At 36.4% G+C, this 17,471-nt stretch overlaps 2 protein-coding genes across 2 annotated transcripts; both read left to right on the forward strand.

Moving 5' to 3' along the window:
- The first annotated feature begins 1,980 nt into the window (after positions 1-1,980).
- LOC137735248 (telomerase reverse transcriptase) lies at positions 1,981-9,418 on the forward strand. The gene is made up of 13 exons (XM_068474659.1): positions 1,981-2,352; positions 2,619-2,696; positions 2,801-2,866; positions 2,968-3,136; positions 3,712-4,088; positions 4,293-4,404; positions 4,683-4,763; positions 4,884-5,025; positions 5,700-6,957; positions 7,380-7,948; positions 8,277-8,549; positions 8,777-9,057; positions 9,161-9,418. The coding sequence occupies exons 1-12, from the start codon at positions 2,035-2,037 to the stop codon at positions 9,042-9,044; spliced, it is 3,711 nt and encodes a 1,236-aa protein (XP_068330760.1). The 5' UTR covers positions 1,981-2,034; the 3' UTR covers positions 9,045-9,057; positions 9,161-9,418.
- Positions 9,419-10,231: 813 nt separating this feature from the next.
- LOC137734043 (ATP synthase subunit O, mitochondrial-like) lies at positions 10,232-15,386 on the forward strand. Its single transcript, XM_068473297.1, has 6 exons — positions 10,232-10,476; positions 10,927-10,977; positions 11,505-11,748; positions 13,312-13,424; positions 14,702-14,788; positions 14,872-15,386. Exons 1-6 carry the CDS (start codon positions 10,342-10,344, stop codon positions 14,998-15,000), a joined length of 759 nt encoding a protein of 252 aa, XP_068329398.1. The 5' UTR covers positions 10,232-10,341; the 3' UTR covers positions 15,001-15,386.
- The last annotated feature ends 2,085 nt before the right edge of the window (positions 15,387-17,471 follow it).

Genomic DNA, 17,471 nt, shown 5'->3' on the forward strand with positions numbered 1-17,471 from the left:
TCGATTGGTGGTTCTTGAGCACGTTTATGACTAGTAAAGAGTCGCTCTTCAGCACGTTTATGACCTGTATAAGATTTCAAAATGTCATAATGCAATGTGAGAAAATTAAAACCTCGTGACATATTTTGAAAATCACTTCAAACTTGTATAGAATGTACTTGATCTTATCATTACTTTCCTAAATACTATACTTTTAGTATGTTTAAATAACACTAGCCACAAATTCAAGCTAGGAAAAATCTGCCATATTAAGGGAATTGAACAAAATGTATATAATGGTGTTGTGGTTTAATTTAAGAGTAATATACTCTGCTTATAATTTGTCATCTTGTATGTTACACATTTTTAAAGCTATGTGAGATTATGCACCAAGTTGCTAGATCATCATAAAATTGGGATGCTTCTAGATTCTTGAAGACGGTTTTGTGGCACGAAAGTTTTCAACTTTCCATGTGGCCTTTTGGCGTTCGAAGGCTAGAAAAGCAGACTAGTAGTTGCCGAGACAATTGAAATGATATGCAGAGAATCACTTTAATGTAATAGTTAGAGAATCCCAATTAAGCCACAATCAATACATAAACCGGTAATACTTTGTTAAATCAAACACCATCAATGCAAAACAAACTTCGAACTACTTATAGTCTTATTAGGATAGACTACAAAGTCAGCAGTTGCAATATGACGGATCCAGAATTCTAATCTTGGGTTCCAATGTAAGACATCAAATTTTATATAGATGCACTTTTGTTTTTTTTTTTTTGTTTTTTGTTTTTTTTGTTGTTTTTTTTTGTTTTTGGAAAGGTAGAATGACATATTGTGAAAAATATATTCAGTGAGAAAATTCCTCGAGCATTTGGTGGGCCTATTATCACAAGTGTTCGTATTGACAAATGCCAATCTAGCCCATGATGTCGAGACCCCATGTCAAGTGTTGTAGACACGTCCTACAATTAAAATGCCTCGATACATTTCTAAAGGGCATTTCATCAAACACTTGATGAACACAAAATATCTGTATCATTCTATCAAACATTCAAAAGATTCTCGAAAAACCTTCTCCAACATTTTTCCGGCCTTCGAAAATCTTAGGACCACCCAGGTTACTATGTGGATCCAACCACGGTGGTCGCCATTGGACCCAATCCGCACCACATGCACAAATTATGGTATCCGACCGGTAACGACCCACAATCCCATGATTAAATGAGCCAGCCCAATCATGGAAGCCTATAAACTTGTTAACTTGAAATTCGAAATAAATGTTCCCAATGCAAAAGACATTTCCAACCACACACTCTTATTAGGATAAACTTACAAAGTCAACCATTGCAGTTGTAGTATGTGGATCTAAGATTTTAATTTTGGAAAATCCTAATGTAAAATATCAAGTTTTATTTAGACGGAAACTGTGCGCGTAGCAGAATTTTTTTTATGTGATCTTGTGCACTCGGTGGGCTTATCGTCATATGCATTCATATTGTTAATGCCAAGGCAATCACCGAATATTGTCGACATCTCCTGCAAAAATAATGCTGATATATTCTCAGAAAACATTTAATCAAATACTTGATAGATACAAAAATGAACCTCCAAAGAACCTTCACAAGCACTGTTTTGGGGCCTTTGTAGGGTCCCAATCCGCCATAGTGGTTGCCGTAGGACCAATCTGCACCACCCGCACAAATTAAGTTAGATCCGATAGGTCCGTTTAGGAACAACCCAAAACCCGATGATCGAATAAGCCGGCCCAACAAAAAAATTTATCTACCGTAAAATTGTTTGATTAAATCCCGCAATCAATTAGTAATAATATGATTTAATTTCGTATTTAACGAGAATCAAACATTTTTCCAGGAACAGGCAAAAGTATTGTAATTAACTTGAAATTCCTAACAAAAAAGCGCAATTATATTTTGGAACTGAAAAAGGCGCACTTTTATTGCCTTTCTAAAATTCGCAAAGACTATTCGTCCTTCTCGCTTCACAGTCCCGCCCCTTCCAATCCAGTCCACTCCACTGTCCGTTGTCCCGATAATGCGGAAGAAAATGCGAAGGAAACGCCGCGTTCCGGAGGTCCTCCGTAGACTATTCGGCAAACGGGCGCGAACATTGTCCGACACCATCGTCTCCTTGCTCCCTCCCCATTCGTCGTCGTCAGTCCCCGCCGACTGTCGTTTCTGCAAGGGCCGCCGTTGCCTCAGCTGCACCGCGCCTGACGGCTTGTCGTTTCTCCTCCGACCCGACGACCCCTCCGATTACCGCCATCTCCTCAACCATGGATACGTCGTCTTTGCGAAAAATACACCTGCGGTCACCCGCTTTTCCCCCGACTCTCACTGGTCCCAAATTGAGGTAATTTATAACCATACACATTCTTAGTTTATGTATATATGTTATATACGTGTGTGTATATAGTTATATGCACATATATGGATTACAAGCGATATCACAAATGAGAGAGGGGTGGTTTGAACCGGGACGCAATGAGTTGAAGAGGAAGACCATATCCCTTGTGTGTTACAAATTATAAGTAGAACACAGTGTGTATATGTATTTAGGGTTCATTAGGTTGTTGTAATTTGTTTATTTATGTAAATATTGCATGTTTTTGTGGCCAGATTGTTAGAGCAGTGATTGAAGCGATGATGGTTGAGCAACCTGTGTCTTCCAATGTGATATACAGTGGTTATGATAAGGTAAATTCTCCTTCTTTTTTCTACCATTTATTTTAATTATATGGAATGTAATTATACACTCGGTTTAAAAAAATGTATTTGTTGTTTTGTATATGTTTTGGCAGTCTAATCAGTCAAGCGGCATTGTGGAGCTTCTAACTTCGTCGGCTTGGTGTCTTCTCTTAGAAAGGGTATGATCGTGTAACCGCTTTGATTAGTTGCGATTAATGATGTGCGGAAAGTTTATGTATGGATTCTAAAACTAATAAAGGATAAAACTTTTGCGTGACAGGTTGGGGATGGCATTATGGTTTATTTACTAAGGAATGCATCGATATTTTTGCCACTTCTGCGTACAAACCACCAGCAGGTCACAGGCCTGCCAATCAGTAAATTGTGTCCAAAGAAGTTGAAGCGCGCGCCACAGCCACAGTGGCAACAGTCATTGCCTGAGTCGTATGGTAATCATTAGCTTCTATTGTAATGTACTATGTTGGGAAGTACTGAAAAATGTGACCTAGCTTCAATTATCTGGAGATAAGTATAGTTTGTGTGCGTACAGTTATCTCTTGTATTTAGATGAAAGTACGATCAGCATGTCATTAGTTTTGAGCTTTCATGAGTGTTTATTTCTTATTTCTTGGTCTGCTCATGATATTGAAGTACAAATCAATTGGTTAGTAGACATCTTAAACAGCTAGCTCAAGAATGAATGAATACTACAACTCTAGACACACAGACGTGAATAATGACTACGATATAAAATAAATTTCTTATCTTTTAGCATGTCACTATGTGATCACAGATCTTAGTTATCCCTCGATGTAATTTATGGCATTGACAATGCCTGATCTTTCTTGGTATGTTTGGGCTCATAGTGTTTCTTTGTGCTGATTTGTAATGTGTCCAAATGGAGTCACTTGTTTCATGTAATCTCTCCTTGTCTCTGATTGTTTTGGTTGTTCACTCTAACGCCATCCCTTAAAGGGTGATAAAATACCACAACATGGTGATTGGATTTGCAACTTTATCTCAGGACCCCGGAAAAAGAGGGAAAGAGAAGATAATGTACACTCATTGTTGAAGAGACAGCACCTTAGTTCTTTTAGCAGTGATAAAACCGTTGGTTCTGCTGCCTGCTGTGGCTGCTGCAGTGTTTGTAAGGATAGGCATAGTCATAATGGAACCAGCACGTTTACCGACATATATGAAGGTGATTTAAATAAGGAACTTGAACAGGGTTCCCAAAGGCTTAAAAAGCGTGCAAGACCATTTAGTTGGCAGCGCCGCAAGAAGCGTAGGCTATTACCTTCTCAAGAAACCAACTTTCAGGATCCTTCCAAAACAATTATCGGTGATAAAGAAAGCTTATCTAGCAGGCTTTCATATAGCTCAGTTCATCATCATAAAAAGGTTCATGGGTAAACCTCTCAGTTTTCTCATTCAGACTTTGTCTAAAATGTTGGAATCCTCCCTTCCCCAATATCGTTCAATAAAAAATGAAAGGTCCAAAATGTTGAAGAGGCTTATAAGCTTTAACAACTTTCTTTTCTGGTTATTTCCCTTCTCATGTAATTTTCTTAGTGGTTTCTTTTTAATTTTTGTTTTCTTTGGCAGTGCTCTTGTTTGGGGTTACGCATTCCGCGAAGGGTTGCCAAAGGGGCTCAAATTGACAGAAAATTCATGTTCTTTAACCTGGAACAGTCTTCATCAGTTTTCCCAAGAAAACGTATCCTTTTGCACTTGTGTGTATATGTATATACATACTGAAATACACAGTTCTGATCTCTTGATTACCATTGTCCAAAAAAATTATTGTGACCAACTGTTTGATCACAATCCACTGATATTTTATTGGAATTTGAACACACCAATGTTGACCTAACAATTGATGACCATGGTCAATGGAGACCACGTGATAAGAAATCTTTGTGTATATCTTTGGATTTGCTAATCTTGTCAAGCAGCAATAAATTGTATGAATAGAAATTTGCCTTATCATCTCAGTATATTTTACAAGCAGCAACGGTTTGTGCAGTAATGACTTTCTAATGTTTGATTTCCCTGAAAATGATGATTTCCTATCATGTATGGTGCTGTCTTGTCTTTTTCCTTTTTTCTGTTGCAAGATTTTTCCCGAAGAAACTTAGGGTTTTTCTTTTCTATTATTTAAATGATAACCAATGTATAACACTTAATGATCTTCAGATGTTCTGAATTCTTTAAAGCCAAATTCTGTTGGTTCAGAATTTCTTGTTAAGAGTATTTTTGGCATATCTGACACAGAAAGTGCTATGTCAAAGATATGTCCTCGTGGAAGTGGTCTTTGTCTCATGGGATCGGCATGCCTGTAAGCTTCTCATTATTCTTGATAATATTTTGGTGGTGTTCTGGAATACTGATGGAAGTACAGAGTGGTATCTTACTATCTTTCAACAAGATCTTTTTTATAAGGAATCTGGTTAATAGCCAGCAATAAGTGTAATAAATATTGTTATTAATCCACTAGATTTTTAAGCACGTGGTGTAATATTCTGTATATTAAAAGATATGCCTTTCCATAGGATAATCATATGAAAAAAGGTCTTTTTTGGCATTGCTTTAACAAAATGATACCATCGGGGGAAATGAAAGAGTATTTGCTATTTTGTGCTGATAGGTTCTGTACTGGATGGGACCAGACTATGTATAGATATGTTGCTGACAATTATTTGCGTTTTGTATCTAGGAGCACAAAAACTGAAATGTTATGCCAAACGATATGTGGAAATGATTATTTGAATTGCTATGGTCATCATATCTTACATCCTTTTAAAGTTCTTTGTTTATATGTTTTTATTTTTGCATTTCTGCTGTGCGTGTGTGTGTTGTGGAGACTGGGAGTATTTATTAATTGTGCTCAAGTTAGGTCTTTAATCCTTGTCTTCTAGCCATTTTCTTATCTCTGTTTTATGTTGGGTTCCTGTGTGCGTGTGTGTGTTGTGGTCCGTATATGAACAATAAGTGGTGGCTTATGTTTTACAGGTATCATTCCCTTGTTAAGTTGCTTAAGACTCTCATACGTAGAGCTCAACATTGCCATAGTTTAAGATTATTGGACAAGCATTGTGGTGTTTCATCTCCAGATGCTACTGATTCTCACTCCGAGGCTATTAAGTCTTATTGCTTGAAAAGTCAGGTGGTCTCGTTTATGTGGGCTGTTTGTAAGAGAATCATTCCTTCAGATTTGCTAGGAACTGCTTCTAATTGGAGAATATTGAGGAGAAATATTTCCAAGTTCATACATCTTAGAAGATTTGAAAATTTTTCTTTACGGCAATGTATGCATAAACTGAAAACATCTAGGTTCCCATTCCTATCAAATAAACAGTATTTCTGCAGCATGAATAATGAGGCACTAAAAGACATGGGTGGAAAAGGATTAGACATTCATAAAGGATTCCCTAGATTGAATGATGCTGCACATATCGTTAAACAAAAAGTCTTGAAAAGCTGGATTTATTGGTTCTTTTCATCCATAATTGTCCCTTTGTTGCAAGCCAACTTCTATATCACCGAAAGTGAGCACGGGAGGCAAGATGTATATTACTATCGAAAGTCAGTTTGGGAGAAGGTGAAGAATAAGACTATCAGTTGTATGAAAGATCAGAGGTATTATTGCTTGGATGATGCAACAACTAGAAGGATTATAAGAAAAAGATTATTCGGTTTTTCAAAGCTTCGGATTTGTCCAAAAGAGTGTGGAGTGCGGTTGCTAGCAAATTTAAAAGCATCATCAAAAATGCCACGAAAGGAGTTCAGTTTGGCAGAGCAGTCCAGTGGCATAGTAAGAAGGAAAAAAAGTCTTCAGAAAAGGGTCAAATTTGAATATTTCAAGTCTGTCAATAGCGTTCTTTGTGATACGCATGCTGTTCTAAAAGCTATACGGTTGAGGGAGCCAGAGAAGTTAGGTTCATCAGTTTTTGATTACAATGATGTCTACCGAAAGTTATGCCCATTTGTGATGGGTTTAAAGAATGGACCGACAATGATGCCTGATGTATTTATTGTTGTTTCTGATGTGTCAAAAGCCTATGATACCGTTGACCAGGATAAGCTGCTTTGTGTGATGAAAGATGCCATAAGAACGGATGAATATTTTCTAAAACATTCTTACGAAGTTCTTTGCACAAAAGAATTTTTATGGGTTCATGAGAATCCTGCATTATTGGATCAACATACCAGCTTGAGGTTTAAATCTTCTGCCTTACACCGATCATTGCAAAGTGTCCTTGTTAATCAGGTATTTTTGTGTATTTATGAAAAATTGTCCAGCTATATTTTGTGTGAACTAATTTTGTTTCTGTGGAATATGTTACAATTTTTCCGCTCTTTTCTACAAGTCTGTACTCTGTATTTTGTATATTTATGAACTTATTCATCCGAAGTCATCCATCTTGCTTATATAAAAGAAAATAAGTTGTTCAATATCAAAGGAAGTAGTATTCAAAACATTGAGCATAAGGTTCTTGGTGCTAATTTGTTTCAAATTCAGTAGCTTTTAACTTTGCAACCTTGAAGGTCCCATCTATGTTGATCATGGGGCACGGGATGAAAATTTGTGTACTTGCTTAAAATTTCTTAAGCATCTTTGCATTATTATCCCTTTCTTGTTCTTTATAGATTGAGGTACTTTAGCTGATAGTTTTATTTTCTAATGCTTAGGAATATAGCAGGTCTATGAAGAAGGAGGAGCTCTTTTTTAATCTAAATCAACATGTCAAGCGCAATGTGCTACAGTTAGATAAAAAGTTTTATCTGCAAGGTGTAGGTATTCCTCAAGGAAGTGTTTTGTCTTCTTTGCTTTGTTCATTATACTATGGACATTTGGATAGGAATGTGATCTTTCCATTTCTTGAAAAAACTTGGGAACACGCGACAATAGATTCATCAAGAGGACATAATTTTGGAGATACTTCTGCTGCACAGAGTGCTAATGAGGATGGCATTGCCTCATCCTCAACTTATATTCTACTAAGATTTATTGATGACTTTCTTTTCATCTCAACCTCAAGGAATCAGGCTGCTGGCTTCTTCACCAGGTTACAAAGAGGATTTCGGGATTATAACTGTTACATGAATGAAAAGAAGTTCTGTGTGAATTTCGATATTCAACACATGCCTGGAATACCATCAAGCAGGGTGTATCTTGGTGAAGACGGCATCTCATTCATTCGATGGAGTGGCTTGCTTCTTAATTCTTGCACTCTTGAAGTTCAGGCCGACTACACAAAGTTAATTTCCATGACTTATTTTACTTTTTGAGTTTATTGAGGCCAATAATAAATTCCACGATTTCTTAAAACTAAATTCATGCACTGCTGAAGCGGTCAAATTATTCATGTTATAGTCCACCAAAGGAATGTCTTTTTGAATAACACTTTGTACAAGTGTGAATCGTGATACATGTTATACAAGCGTGATACATGTCTGCTAGATGTTTGGTATGGTTGAGGCCTTTGTAATTGTACAACACTATGATCAAGTGTCTGTGAAAACAAATATCATTCATGCTCTGCATTACTTAAGTGTTTTGAGTAACTTGTTTCATCTCTTTATCAGGTACTGGAACAACCATCTACGTTCCACTCTTACTGTCAGCTGGCAAGACCAACCAGGTCGTCATTTGAAGAAAAAATTGTGTGACTATATGAAACCTAAATGCCATCCAATATTCTTTGATTCCAACATCAATTCAGCATCTGTTGTGAGATTAAATATCTACCAAGCATTCTTGTTATGTGCAATGAAGTTCCATTGTTATGTTCGTGACTTATCATACGTCTGGAAACTTTGCCCTAGATCTTATGCTAACATTATCAAGAGATCTTTGAGGTATTCTTCTGTTCCGTTGTCTTTTATCTTTTGTAATTATTTCATCAATAACATGCAGTTTTCTGCATATATGAATATGATAGTTAAAATTTAGTCATCATTTTTTATTTTGATACATTAAAATCTAGCTGCTGGATCCCTTTATCTGAAGTCCAAAATGTTCAAGTATTACGACATTTCTATTTTTCTTTCTTGGAGTTATGTTGTTTTTGTTATATTGATTTTAGGTATATGCATGTGCTCATAAAGAGAAGGATGCGTTCTGTGCATACTGATTTCCACCCAATTCTTCTACTGGAAAAGGGAGAGGTTGAATGGCTTGGTTTATATGCTTATATCCAAGTGCTGAAGAGAAAGCAATCGCGACATAAGGAGTTGATCTCCCTATTGACATCTAAGTTGTTAAAGCATACAATATCGGGGTCTGTGTCTTCTCAACTAAGGTATGCAGTCGACAGATCACATTCCTCGGTAATGTGGAAGATCAAGTATTAGGAGACTCTTAGAGGTATGTACATATTGCATGAACAGACCATCCTTCTGTCATCAGTTCGCCATCGTCCCAACTTCAGTATTTGAATTCTTCCTTCTTCTCTATCTCCCCATGTCAGGTACAGCACTTGAACAAGGACGATGTAAGAGCGGAGAAAGCACGATTTATCTGAGCGTGAACGTTTGTTGAGTGAACGTAGTGTCTGCAATGTGGTACAATTTGTGAATTTGCCAATGAGTCTCTTATGTTTTTCGCATCTTTGTGCTCTATAATTTTTTCTTTCCGAACTTTTGGGAAAAGGTTTTGTGCAGTACCGAGCCTGTCCAGATTATTGTGTGCAGGTGAAGCAGCTCATACCTCCATTCTAAACGATTCTTTTTTAATATACAAAGCACTCTTTGCACCTGAGTTCAAATTTTATAATTGAAGTGCAGATTAGAGTATTATTTATTTTAATATCAGTTTTTCAAAAATATATTTTCCAAGTGATCCGAAGATGTTTGTAAGTGCTTTTAAAATAACTAAAAAATGCTCTTGATACTAATCTTTAATAAGTGCAAGTGAATCCTAAAAAGTATTTTCATATTTAGTGCAAGAAGCTCCATTGTTACTAGAACAAGCAGAGAGCTTAATGACGGGTGAACTAATGACTGCTCTTGATAGAGCGAATTTCGAAAGATAATGGCACTAAATTGGTGAAAAAAAATAACCAAAGAGCAAGCCATAGGTACCAAAACGTAACTAACCTTGAGAAACTCTAAGAAAGACTTTCAAAAAATGGAACTTTTTATAGTTTTTTATTTTCCATTTATAGCTTAATGTCCATTCTCGTGTTAACATTATGAAATATTGTACAAAAAAATAAAATTGCCAGAGTCCATAAAGAGCTACATGACATTTTTTTTTAGGAAAAACTAATGAAAATGACTTGAAAACTGTAAGTTTTAACAAAAATGACAAAATAAAGGGTAAAATGAATAATATCAGGATTGACTTTTTAGTATAAAAATGTGATTTTTCGTTAACAGTACCGGAAATTTTTCGTTAAAATTACTTTTTTTACCCTTATTGATTCGCTTAGCCCACACGTGTCACGCTCCGTCACAGTAGCACAAAAAATCAGTGCCACTAGGGAATGATATAATGTTACCTTCTCGCTGGATGTCAAATTACCATTTACTACCTTCTCTTTAGAAGTTATCATTTTTCGAAGCCGGTGTTGGCGAAGCAGCAGAAAGTGCAGACGACTGCGCGAGAGAGAAAGTCAGACGGAAAAACAAAAATTAGGGCTTATTAACAATGGCATTTGCTACTCGAATCCGATCGAGCCTCCCTTTGGTCACCAAGATTCTCAAATCGGATTCGGTCTCCGCCGCCGCCAACGGATCCATCGCTCACCGCTCCGTGCTTTGCCCTACTTTCATCAATTCTGAGGTACTGAGATTTCAAATTCGCAGAAATACATAGAACGGAGAAAACGAGAACAGTTATCGTCGTTTTGGTTTTCTGATCTAATTTGCTTGCTTTCTCCGATTCATTTTCCCCCAAAAGATAGGATTTTTATTGATTAATTTATTAATTAGTTTTGATTATAAATATGTATTCGTATTTTGTTTCTAGATAATGAAAAATGTGTGTTACTGGGACAAAAATTTTGATTAGGATCGTTAGGAATTTTAAAGTATGAAAATTTCTGATTAATATTTAATTAATTTGTTGCTTTCACATTGTTTTCAACCAAACCAGCTTTAGCAGTATATACATTGTGTATCTGTGCGTGTGTTTTTCTTAAAGGTTTGAGAAAATAAGCTTTACGAGGCCGTTATATGAAGTTTAGTTGAATTTGCAGAATGTGGATTAATTGTTTCGCATTTGTATCTGTAGCCATCCAGGAACTTTTCTACCACGCAAGGGAAGAAGGAAGTGAAGGTTCAGGTAATTCACGGTTTTCATTTAAAAGATAAACATTTTCTTGGCAAGCATGTAGTGCGCTTATTATTGTACACGGGCTTGAACATTTCTTTTTTTCACTTTATATCTTTTGTCTTGCATCAAATAATGAATTAATTCTGGGTTGATTGTAGCTGTCATTGCTCTCTGTTTCTCATGCTTCACTGAAACTGGATTGGTGCTTTTGAATTTTGCATTGGAATCAATCATATCTTGCCCGTTTTACTGTGTTGACAGAATACATAGTTCTGACTATATTTTTCATAAAGTATGTTATGTTGAGGTATGCATAATTAAAAAAAAACGATTAGGATGTCACTTAGTTATAATGGGGCTTAGAAAAAAATACATTATTGTAATTTCTTACGAAGTACATTAAGATTTATAGACTTGTAGCTAAATTGTGTGAAGCGTCAGTAATATAGAACATAAACTGATGTATGTGCGTACTGTATCCGAATTCGCTTATACTAATTAGGTCTGCACTGATTTGCTCTGCCATGGTATGCCAGGTGCCGTTGGTTTTGTTTGGGGGTTCTGGGAACTATGCCTCTGCTTTGTACATTGCTGCAGTAAAAGCTAATGCTTTAGAGAAGGTTGAGTCTGAGATTTTAGCCATTGTTGAGGCTACGAAGAAAAGTCCTACCTTTTCTCAGTTCACAAGGGATTTGTCCGTGCCAGCAGATACTAGAGTGAAGGCAATCGATCAAATTGCTGCTGAAGCTAAATTTTCAGAAATTACAAAGAACTTTTTGGGTATGATTATTGTCTCATTCTAGCTAAAAATTGTGATGTATTCTTATGTATGTTTCATGTTTTTTTTCCTTTATTTGTATTCTGATATCAGCAGTGATGAATTTTACTTGCTCTGGAAATTTCATCTATCTGTGTGCTGTTTTGTGAAAATTGCATCACTGTACTACTGTAGAAACAAAACGACCACCTGTTAACTCTGGGTTTAGTGTATTTTAATTGGGTTATGCCAAAAGAAAGGGAAAGTATACTGATTGTGGTCAATAGAGTTAGTTTGTTCAGGAATGGGAGGAGGAGACGGCTCTTGGACCCAGCACATTTTTTTATGCATGTAGCTATGCCAGACAAATTAGAAATTTTCAGACATTTGAGGCAAACCATACTTTTCTGGTATAGTGTTATCCTTTGCAGCAGTGACGGTGGAAGTCACTAAAGAACTGGCATCTGTTGCTAACATTACTTTCATAATGCGTTCTTTTAAGCACTCAGATGCACTGTTCACAAGTTGCATCCCTCTTGGGAAACTTCTTTGTTTTAAAACCCCTAAGACCAAACGTCTGGTTTGGCCTGGATTCTTTAGAACTTTAAGAGAGAGCATCAGACCAATCAAAAGGAAAGTCAGATGTGCTCCCTCCCAATGGAAAGTAAAAAACAATAGAGCCTAATCCCAAATCATTATCCTCTTTTGGCAGCCTCAAACCCAAATCCTAGGTAGTTCTAAACCTCAAAACTCTTAACTGCATTTCATTTTCTTTTCTTTATTCATTTGCGTGGGCAATTTGTTTTCTATCTGAAGTAATTGGTTGAAGGTTTACTAATCAACCACAAGTAAGCTGGATTTGGTTGAGCTGATTTGAAGGAATCTGACAGAGAAAATTGATATTTACATTCACCAATGAAGTGGATATTTTTAGACATGCATGTATTATGATTACGCGATGGATGTATTAGCAGCTGTAAAATGAGTTTGGGTTTTTGATTTTTGTAAATTGTTTCTACTTGACTCTTGAGAGAACAAAACATCTTGTGGTACACTTTTAAAGATTGTTATTTATTGTTATCATAATTATTATCATTGTTGTTCATGTTGTTGATATTATTATCACCTGTAGCCACACATAGAACTTGTTCATATTTAGTTGAACTTCGGTAAGTATAATTATCTGCATTTTATGTGAACACTAAAAACTTGAAAGCTATTTTAGCAAGATTTTGACATGCGTATGTGCAATGTACTGTTCACATTATAGCCTTAACAATTGTCTTCGCTGAAGTATTCTATTGTGTATGCATGCATGTTCATCAAATTAAATTTTTTTTCTCTTTGATCTTTACTCAACTTTAAACTTGGTTTTCATTTCATTGTAATTTTCTCATGGTTGCTTATTTTCCCTTGTTTTAGCTGAAATGCAGAGTCGACATGTTTTTATATCTGAATTCTCATCCCCTCATCTCTCTCTCTCTCTCTCTCTCTCTCTCTCTATATATATATATATATATATATAAATGTATCTACATACATATATATTATTTTATTTATTCATGCTTCTGTGGTTTTTCTATTAGTTGTCTTGGCTCAGAATGGGAGGCTAAGGAACCTTGAAACCATATCAAAGAGATTTGGGGAGTTGACCATGGCACATAAGGGGGAAGTGAAAGCTATTGTTACATCAGTCATTGTAAGTTGTAGTCCTGAAATGGTAAATTTATATTTCTTATGAGCATAACTTACTGCCTAAACAAGGACCTACTGCAAGGGCAGAGGGAAAGTTATTTGAGTAAGTAATATGATATCTTGAGTTGGTGTTCTGTCATTTCTTACATGTAGTGGATATGCATGTAATAGTTAACTGTAAGTGGTCTATATTATAGACTGCCATTTGGTTTCAAATTTAAAAGAGGAAAGCATTGCTACAATAGCTTTGAATTGATGCAAAGCTTTTGGGTAAAAGTATATACAAAAGTTTTCCAATTGTGAGACAAGAAATGGTTGCTTGCAACTGTGACGGGTTTTTGCATTTGAAATGGTTGGAATTGACCTAATGGTTGCAAATTGCAGGAAGCACCTGCACTTCACAGTATTTGTTTTGTATAAAGCTTGTGTTGATGCCATTTAATTTCCTATGCTTTTTCGCTACAGTTGAGTTTGTAAATTGTCTCTGGAAGACATCACTGAAATTAGCTATTTGAATCCTTTTAAGCTGTTCATTTATTGCAGAATATTTTTCTGTTGCGTCAAAGGTGGATAAAATGTTTGGAAGAAACAAATATAGCAATTACAAAACTGTGCCAGTTAGGCTCTAGTGAATGGTTATTTTGTTTTAGTTATTCTTGAGTACAAAAGTGGGTTGCCGCTTTGGAACGAATGTTAAAATAAATTTATCAATGACCATCTAAAGAAATGGAGGGTTGAACTCATCATTATGCTGGCTTGTTCTGGAGCCGTGAACCTTTTGGGGCTCAGTAGTTATAGGTTTACTTGCTTTGTAGCTCTTTGTTGTTTAGTTTCTCTTTGACTTTGAGGGGTTATGTATTTTCCCTTTCCTGTTTTAAAAATAAATTTCCTTGTGCCACAGAGGTTCCACTTCGGCTGTTTTTGCCTGAATTACTTTTTTGATGATGTGTGCTTGTTTGTGAAACAAGCAAACCTCACGGAAAAGCTTGTTGTATCATTCATCTGAAGAACTGGTGTTGTACCTGTTATTCTTGTTGGGGCATTGCTGTGAGATGTTGTGTGTTTGATTTGTGTTCTGCTTTCTACTGTATTGTGAAGTGTCATTTGTCATGGCATGATTAGTTCCGGTTACAACTCTTAATTGAATACATAACGAAATCTAAGGTGCTGCTTTTGGCATAAATTTCATGGAAAGGAAATTTAGTTGACCAAAAAAATACGAACGATGAAACGCATATCTTTTTTCCTTATTTTCCTGTCTAATTGTTATTCTGTGATCAGCCCCTTCCCGCTGAAGAAGAGAAAGAATTGAAGGAGACACTGCAGGAATTAATTGGACAAGGGAAGAAGGTCATTCTTGAACAGAAGGTTAGTGGTCTTTCCGCGTGCTCATTAATTCACAAATCGCTATTACATGGGATGGAAATCTGATTCTCTGTTTTACGTCCTAGATTGATCCTAGTATATTGGGTGGGCTCGTGATAGAGTTTGATAAGAAGGTATTTGACATGTCCATTAAGACTCGGGCACGACAGATGGAGAGGTATTTGCGGGAACCCGTAAACTTTGACAACCTCTAAAAGGTGCTTGCAGACTGGGTTGCGGTCTCCCCCTTTTTTCTTTGTGTTATAGTCAAAATTCTATGAAGGAAAAGAAAAAAATTGTGTAATTTTGTTGCCCGAACCTTGTTTAAGAAGATGGCAAGCAACTTGATCGGGATGCCATCTATTTGCAAATAAAAGCTTCATTTTTCGGATGAGTTGGGGGGCAAACCGAGGGACTTCCTATTATCTGTTTTGATGTTTTTTGTTTTTTTCATGTTTGAAGTTACAATTTGTTCAAGTTCTGTTCAATTGCTCCGCAAGTATTTATGTAGAGATGTTGATTGGCTGTGTTTTACAAACCTTGCTTAACAAGTAATGTGTTGATTAATAAAAATAATCTTCGAGTCGTGACACTCGTTTCAGTGTGGAGGATGCAAATATAACGCAGGTTTTTTCTCAACGCCGTCTTTCTACTCGAAGGACAAGGGATGAGGCGAACCATGATTTTAGCTTAATTATTGGGTTCTAACTATCATTGGCATTGATTCGTTGCCAACGATCTTCCGACCATGGCACAACTCTAGTCTTCTTTTAGCTGCAAAACAAATGTTCCATTTTCAACGCTTTGAGGAAGACCAGGGTAGGCTGCCTTGGTAGTCTGATGACTTGGCCCTAACGTTCCTTCTCGCCTAATCCTCCGTTGCCCTCGTAAACAGTCATTAACGATGGTGATTCTCAAATATCGTAGAATAGAATGTGATACGATGAGATAAATTCCAATAGAAACAAAAACACAGGAAACGGGTTATCTACTCTTAACAGTCAGCATGGGAGTGGTTCTCCTGTGACTGCACGAGGCCATCTACATTTTTGTTTAATTTGGGTCTTCGTCTCTCGTGGTGGAGAAAAACCGATCATAATTATGGAAGGTACAACACATCGGCTTTGATGACATAACAACGTTGCCATCGGGCATCGGCATTCATCATATCACAATCCAGTTCGACGTAACTCCACAAAACATGTTTAGGTAGATCGACATTTCATTATGAATAGGTTCAAGTCTCCCATATCTTTTGGGAAGGTAACCAAGTTGCAGATGCTTTGGCTAATCATAGTGTTTGCTTTCAAATTTGATATGGTGGGATTTTCCTCCACCATTTACTATTGAGTTTTCGGAATCAGGGTTTTTTGGGCTTGCCCAATTATCGTTTTTCTTAGTGTTTCAGTTTGTTCGTTTAAGATGGTACTCAAAAAAAAAAAAAAAAAAAAAAAAAAAAAAAATTCATAGAGTGATTACATGTTTTTTTTTTTTCTTTTTCCGGAGCGTGATCTTGTACTCGCTTGTGTAAATAGTACCAAGCAGCCAAAAAAACTTTCCTCTTTCAGATCTTGTATGAACTTTTTGCCCTCAAACCTTTTCTTCCCCTAAAAGGTGTGATAATAGAAACTCCATCATCTATCTATCTACAAAGAAAGTTATCCAATTGTGGGGATGAAACCTCATAAATCTCTCCACCTTTTCCTTTTGCTCATGAGTTCCCCGAGCATCGCTTTTTCACCCATGATTTCTCGAAGACCTTGGAGAATTTGGTCTTTTATGAACCCAGCCAGAGATTTGAAGACACCGATAGATATATTGCCTCTCAAATCTCAATGATACATTCACTTTTTGTAAGGTTTTTGTGGCCTGTAGGACAAGTACAAGGTGTAAGGGTGAATATTATGGATGATGAGGTGAGTTGGTCTTTCTTGTCTTTGTAGCCAAGTGAAGTAGTAGAGTAGGGCATGTTTGCTTGGGACAGGCTCAAAAGCATGAGATGTACGTATACGAATGGATTATTCTATCCTTCCTGGGACAGCTGTAGAAAAGATAAGAGCTTTCTACAAACAATTGAGTAGCTTGAGAGTTTTGCACTCTCTCACTTTTTCCCTGAAAAAGAGTTGACAAAATTTTAATGTTTTTGGAAGACAAACATAAGTAACTGAATTTTCTTGAGATTATCTAGAGTTGAATATGACTGCTTCTGAATAATCTGATTTGCCATCTGGCTTGGAAGTTGGAAAATGACTGGGAAGTCGCAGCTCTTAACATGCAGGAACAGGAGGATTAGGTAAGGACACAACATGGGATGGAGGAATCTATGAGTATATTGTACACTTTTGATGGCTACAAATCATGAATGATTCATGCAGTTAATTGTGAGATATCTTAGAGTTATTACGAATTTAGATACAATCATACATAGGATCAATATGATCGATAATCCAAATTCACATCAGGGCGATGTTCCCAGACAGTTTATAAGAGATCATAGACTTTATGTACGAGAAACAAAACAGGGAAAGAGCCAACTTGATGGCTTAGTACAGATTCACGACTGCCTGACAAGAGAACATATGACATTACATACGTAAGCTCTTTTTTAAGAAAATTAAATAAAAGAAAATGCTGTTAATATAATTAAGGAGAAACTCCTGATAAATCGTAATTGTTATTTATGCAA

The sequence above is a fragment of the Pyrus communis genome, chromosome 5 (genome assembly GCF_963583255.1).
Source record: "Pyrus communis chromosome 5, drPyrComm1.1, whole genome shotgun sequence".
Taxonomy (NCBI): domain Eukaryota; kingdom Viridiplantae; phylum Streptophyta; class Magnoliopsida; order Rosales; family Rosaceae; genus Pyrus; species Pyrus communis.